The 6,353-nt window shown below is 53.4% G+C and overlaps 1 protein-coding gene across 1 annotated transcript; it reads left to right on the plus strand.

Moving 5' to 3' along the window:
* Positions 1-1,347: 1,347 nt before the first annotated feature.
* Positions 1,348-3,154, plus strand: LOC127395009 (chymotrypsin-like elastase family member 1). Its single transcript, XM_051641384.1, has 8 exons — positions 1,348-1,395; positions 1,481-1,563; positions 1,663-1,763; positions 2,030-2,155; positions 2,240-2,376; positions 2,646-2,791; positions 2,875-3,024; positions 3,137-3,154. The coding sequence occupies exons 1-8, from the start codon at positions 1,353-1,355 to the stop codon at positions 3,152-3,154; spliced, it is 804 nt and encodes a 267-aa protein (XP_051497344.1). The 5' UTR covers positions 1,348-1,352.
* Positions 3,155-6,353: the final 3,199 nt, after the last annotated feature.

Below are 6,353 nucleotides of genomic sequence, written 5' to 3' on the forward strand. Positions count from 1 at the left end.
CGCGATGGGAGAAGCCTGTCTGTCTGCCTTAGGTACCAGGCTTGATTTGGGGCAGAAATTAGATGTTTACCTTTTTTTTAATTATTTTATGAGGACGATTCCTTGGTGTGACGATTCAGCTTGTGCTGATCTGGAGAAAGGCCTTCTCAGGACTGCACGGCTCAAACTCCCTCCACTGTGCTCCTGGGGAGGCTCTACCTGAACCCAGGCATGGGATCTCCTCCCTCTCCTGTTTTATTTCCAAGTCAGACTCCTGTAGCTGCCACTTTTGTTCCATTTCATTTACTGTGAGGACGGAAAACCCCTCCTGGCAGTGGTGTGGAGGTGGGACAATCTGTCTTTGGATACCTGACCTCAAATAAAGAGACGATTTATTTTACGGACATCCTGTCTCTGGCTTCCTCCAAGCTCCCACCCCTCCTCTCTTTTCATTTCCTTCCCTCTTCTGACCTAGAAATTCCCTTTTGCAGCCCAAATGGGGATTCTAAACCACTTTTCCAATGAGACGTCAAATTTGGGATGAAGTGTTGCCAGGGCAGAGGCTTTGCTGCTGTCCTTCACTGTGTTCCCTTCTGCACTGATAAAGCACTTCAGTGCTTATTTGGAGACCATTCTACTCATAAAATCTTGGGCTTTCCATAGAGATAAGAGCAGAAATGCTGCAGGTGGGTTTTTTGGTTTTGTTTTTTTTTTTCCTGAACTCGGTGAATCGATATTCACCACTATCACAAATGCTGTTTACCCCCAAAAACAGCCTCAGTTTCTTTTCAGAGGAGGGAGGGGGAATAAACCTGTTTTGGCCACAAATCAGGTTTTTATCACACACCATGCTGATGTTTCATTCAAGCTCAGAATGCCCTGTGTAGGTCCCGTCCAGTCCCTGCTCCAGAGCCACCTGTCCTGGGTGGGGTGGGGTTTCCTGGAGGGTGTGAAAGTCTTGCCCTGCATTTGCCTCCATTTCCCCATCCCCGGGGTGAATTACTTCATGTGTGAGACAAGGCTCTTGGAGACATCCTGGAGATAAATGCAATGGCAGAGCCATGTCTGGGGCATCCCTGGGGCTCGAGACCAGGAGAAACTCATGACAACGCTGCCCGAGATCTGCAGAACATGCAAGAGCAGGGAATTGCCCCCTGGGACTTTGGGCTGCGCGTCCAAAGCCAAGGGAGACATGGAGTGCACCCAGGGGTTTTCAGCCCTGACCTTCAAAGCCATGTGTGTTTTGGAAGAGGCACCAAGGCTGCTCGATACGGCCGTGGCACCTGCTTTTCTTCCCATCCCTCCTTCTCCGTCCCCTTTAAAGCCGCCGGTGGGGCAGCCCCGCTGCAGACAACGCGTCGCCGTGGTCCAGGATGATGCTGCAGCTTGTGCTCCTCGCCGCCCTTGCCCTCTGCGGTGCGTCCTCCGGTGCAGCCCTCGGCCTCCTTCCCTGGGGACGACCCCCGGGCTGTGACTCACAGCCCCAGTCTCTCTCCCACAGGGCGCTGCTCCGAGCAGGACCTCGATGGGATGCAACGGGTGGTCGGTGGGACCGAGGCACGCTCGCACGCCTGGCCCTCCCAGGTGGGTCCTTCTCCGGGTCAGCCAGTGAATCCCGTGGGGGCCTCATCCCCGCGGATCATGCAGGGAGATCCCCCCTGACTCGCTTCTCCCTCTCCCTAGATCTCCCTCCAGTATGCCTCCGGTGGCAACTGGTATCACACCTGCGGAGGGTCCCTCATCCAGAGAAACTGGGTGATGACAGCAGCCCATTGCGTGGATCGGTAAGCAGGAGCAGGGACCCCACCCTCCTCTTCTGGAAAAGCTTTCCTTCCAAGGAGAAATGTTGACTGGCCCAGCCCAAAGAGCAACAGTCCTTGAAGGTCTTTGCTGGTCCTACATTAAGGGTTTACATGGACCACCTCACATGGCCCTCACCCAGACCATGGAGCATCTTCTTCTGGCATGGATCCTTTCCATACCAGCCCACACTTAATAATAATGGTAATAATTTGTGGCTTGAATTTGTGTTTTTTCACCTTTCTGGCAGTCAAATGAACTTCCGTGTCGTGGCTGGTGAACACAACCTCAACGCAAACGATGGCAGCGAGCAGATCTTCGGTGTGAGCAGGATCATTATCCATCCCTACTGGAACAGCAACAACCCTGGTGGCGGGTAAGGCACGTGGAGAGGGAGATGTGGGGGGAGCATGGCTGGGAATGGGGTGTCCCTGCAACATCTTCTCCCTCCTCTCACCAGCTACGACATCGCCCTCCTCCGCCTGTCTGGCTATGCCACCCTGAACAGCTACGTGCAGCTGGCCGTGCTGCCCAGGGAGGGAACCATCCTGCCCAACAACTACCCCTGCTACATCTCAGGATGGGGTCTGACCCGCAGTGAGTGCCCACGGGGCGTCCCGGCCCTCAGTCACCAGCAAATGGGGGAGCATGGGGAGCTGGGGGATCTTCTCAAGCCCGTGGAGATGCCAAGAGGCATCAGACAGGGCTTCTCTCCCAGCAGGGAGATGCCCAAAACGGGGCTGCTTTGGGGGGGACCCTCGGCGGCCGCCGGCTCTGCTCGGCTCGGGGTGGGTTGCCGCGTTTCTGGCCGCGGGTCTCGCGGGTCTTTGCCTGCGCAGCATTAACGGGCACTCGGTTGTGTGCAGCCAACGGGCAGCTCTCCAGCGTCCTGATGCAGGCCTACCTGCCCGTGGTGGACTACCAGATCTGCTCCAGCCCCTCCTACTGGGGCTCCACAGTCAGGAGCACCATGGTCTGTGCCGGTGGTGATGGCATCCGCTCTGGCTGCCAGGTACAGCCGCAGTTCCTGCTTTCCCCCCGCATCCCCCGGCGCCCCCGCTCCTTCCATCTCACCCAGGTTCCTTGCTCCCACAGGGCGATTCGGGCGGTCCCCTCCACTGCGCAGTGAACGGGCAGTACCAGGTCCACGGCGTCACCAGCTTCGTCTCCAGTCAGGGCTGCAACGTCAAGAACAAACCCACCGTCTTCACCCGTGTCTCCAACTACATCTCCTGGATGTCGAATGTAAGGCCATGGGGGCTGGGGTGGCTGGGGGCTGAGACCTGGTGCTATCATTGCATCCATGCACCGGCTCTTTCCCAGCTCAGCTCAACCCTTGCCTTTCATCTCCTTCCAGGTGATGGCCCAGAACTGAGCAGCAGCAGAAGCGTCCTGTCCCCAGCTTGGGCGATAGACCTCATCTTCCTGTTTGGTTTAGGTCGGGGGGCTTTCAAACCCACAGTTGGAGTCAATAAAATCTGTTCCTCTCTCTGTGCTGGTGGATGCTTTGCCCCGCAGCCCCACAATCCTTTCTCCCCCAACTCTCCGCGTCCTTTTCCCTTCCCATCTTCCAGGGTGTCCCTCTGACCACATCCCTCCTCTTCCCTTGCTTTGGAAACAGCGGCAGTGAAAAGCAACGGGCTCCAGGATTTGGGGGCAGCCCGAAAGTTCTTGGGATAATGGAAAAGGGCGAAATGCTGCAAATCCCCTTCATGGGCTGCAACGCAGCTCCTCATGGATGGGGGGATACACAGGGACTCAGGGGATCCAGTCGGGATTTTCCCCTGCTGCTAAGCTCCATTTCCCTTCCAAGAGCAACCTCCTTTGCAACAAGAGACGTTGGGTTTGGTGCCTGTTACCACCTCGCCCGGGGCTGCATCCTGGAGAGCTGACTGTGCCACGCCCAGCATGGGGATAAAATACCAGCACCAAAATCACAGAATCATAGAATCATAGAATCCTGGGGGTTGGAAGGGACCTCGAAAGATCATCTAGTCCAACCCCCCCGCCAGAGCAGGGTCACCTAGAGTACATCACACAAGAACGTGTCCAGGCTGGTTTTGAATGTCTCCAGGGAAGGAGACTCCACAACCTCTCTGGGCAGCCTGTTCCAGGGCTCTGTCACTCTCACAGTAAAAAAAAAAATTCTGATATTCACCTTAAACCTCCTATGCTCCAATTCGCAACCATTACTCCTTGTCCTATCACTGTTCATCACTGAAAAAAGCTTAACTCCATCTTCTTCACACTCACCCTTTATGTATTTGTAAACATTGATGAGGTCACCCCTCAGTCTCCTTTTCTCCAAACTAAAGAGACCCAGCTCCCTCAGCCTTTCCTCATAAGGGAGATGTTCCACTCCCTTAATCATCTTTGTGGTTCTGCGCTGGAGTCTTTCAAGCAGTTCCCTGTCCTTCCTGAACTGAGGGGCCCAGAACTGGACACAATACTCCAGATGTGGCCTCACCAAGGCAGAATAGAGGGGGAGGAGAACCTCTCTTGACCGACTAACCACCCCCTTTCTAATGCACCCCAGGATCCATTGGCCTTCTTAGCCACAAGGGCACATTGCTGGCTCATGGTCATCCTCCTGTCTACCAGGACCCCCAGGTCCCTTTCACCTACCCTGCTCTCCAGCAGCTCAGCCCCCAACCTGTACTGGTACACGGCGTTTTTCTTCCCCAAATGTAAAACTCTACACTTGCCCTTGTTGAACTTCATCAGGTTTTTCCCCGCCCAAGTCTCCCGCCTGTCTAGGTCTCTCTGAATGGCAGCACAGCCTTCTGGTGTGTCAGCCACTCCTCCCAGCTTGGTGTCATCAGCAAACTTGCTGAGGGTACATTCTGTACCCTCATCCAGGTCGTTGATGAAGATGTTGAACAACACCGGTCCCAGTACTGACCCCTGAGGGACTCCACTAGTCACAGGCCTCCAACTAGATTCTGCCCCATTGACTACAACTCTCTGACTTCTTCCTTTCAACCAGTTCTTGATCCACCTCACTGTCTGATCATCAAACCCGTACTCGATCAACTTATCTACAAGGATGCTGTGGGAGACAGTGTCAAATGCTTTACTGAAATCAAGATAAACCACATCTACCACTCTACCATCATCTATCCACCTAGTAATTTCCTCATAGAAGGCTATAAGGTTAGTCAAACATGACTTACCCTTGGTAAAACCATGTTGACTACTCTTGATGACCCCCATGTCCTTGATATGTCTAGAGATAGTGCCAAGGACAAGTTGTTCCATCACCTTTCCAGGGATGGAGGTGAGGCTGACCGGTCTATAGTTACCCGGGTCCTCCTTCTTGCCCTTTTTGTAAACTAGAGTGACATTTGCTATCCTCCAGTCCTCAGGCACCTCTTCTGTTACCCATGACTTACTGAAGATGATGGAGAGTGGACTAGCAATGACCTCTGCCAGCTCCCTCAGCACCCTTGGGTGCATTCCGTCCAGACCCATCGATTTATGGATGTCCAGATTGCTCAACTGATCCCTAACCCAATCCTCATCTACCTGGGCAAACTCCTCCTTTATCTTGACTTCTACTGGGGCTATATGAATCTGGGGCTCATGGGGAAAGCCTGCAGGAGTAAAGACAGAGGCAAAGAAGGCATTCAGCACCTCTGCCTTCTTTATATCCTCTGTCACCAGGGCACCCGCCTCATTCAACAGTGGGCCTATATTGCCTCTGGTGTTAGTTTTGTCGGCTACATATTTGAAAAAGCCCTTTCTATTGTCCTTAACCCGACTTGCAAGGTTAAGTTCCAAGGAGGCCTTAGCTTTCCTAGTTGCCTCCCTACATCCTCTGACAACAGTCCTATATTCCTCCCAAGTGACCAGCCCCTCCTTCCATGATCTATAGATTTTCCTTTTCCACTTGAGTTTGCCCAGCAGTTCCTTTTTTAACCATGCTGGTCTCCTAGCTCCCTTACTAGATTTCCTAACCCTTGGGATGCTCTGATCCTGTGCTTGCAAGAAGTGGTCCTTGAATGTTGACCAGCTATCTTGAGCCCCTTTACCTTCTAGCACCCTGTCCCATGGGACTTCCCTTAACAATTGATTAAGGAGGCCAAAGTTTGCTCTGTAGAAGTCCAGGGTTCTGGTCCTGCTGGGTATTTTGTTCCTCCCACACAGGATCCTGAACTCCACCATCTCGTGGTCACTGCAGCCAAGGCTGCCATTGACCACCACTGCTTCAACAAGGCCCTCCTTGTTGGCGAGTACAAGATCCAGCAGCGCTCCTCTTCTAGTCGGCTTGTCCACCATTTGCATTAAGAAGTTGTCATCAATGCACTGGAGGAACCTCCTAGACTGTGCAAGGCTGGCTGTGTAAGTCTTCCAGCAGATATTGGGGTAGTTAAAATCTCCCATGAGGACCAAGGACTGTAGTTGTGAGGCTGCTTTCAGCTGCCTGTAAAAAGCCTCATCAACTTCCTCATCTTGATCAGGAGGTCTGTAGTAGACCCCCACAACTGTATCACCCATACCACCCTGCCCTTTAATTCTTACCCACAGACTTTCAACTTGCCCCTCATCAGCCCCTGCACAAAACGCGATACATT

The sequence above is a fragment of the Apus apus genome, chromosome 28 (genome assembly GCF_020740795.1).
Source record: "Apus apus isolate bApuApu2 chromosome 28, bApuApu2.pri.cur, whole genome shotgun sequence".
Taxonomy (NCBI): domain Eukaryota; kingdom Metazoa; phylum Chordata; class Aves; order Apodiformes; family Apodidae; genus Apus; species Apus apus.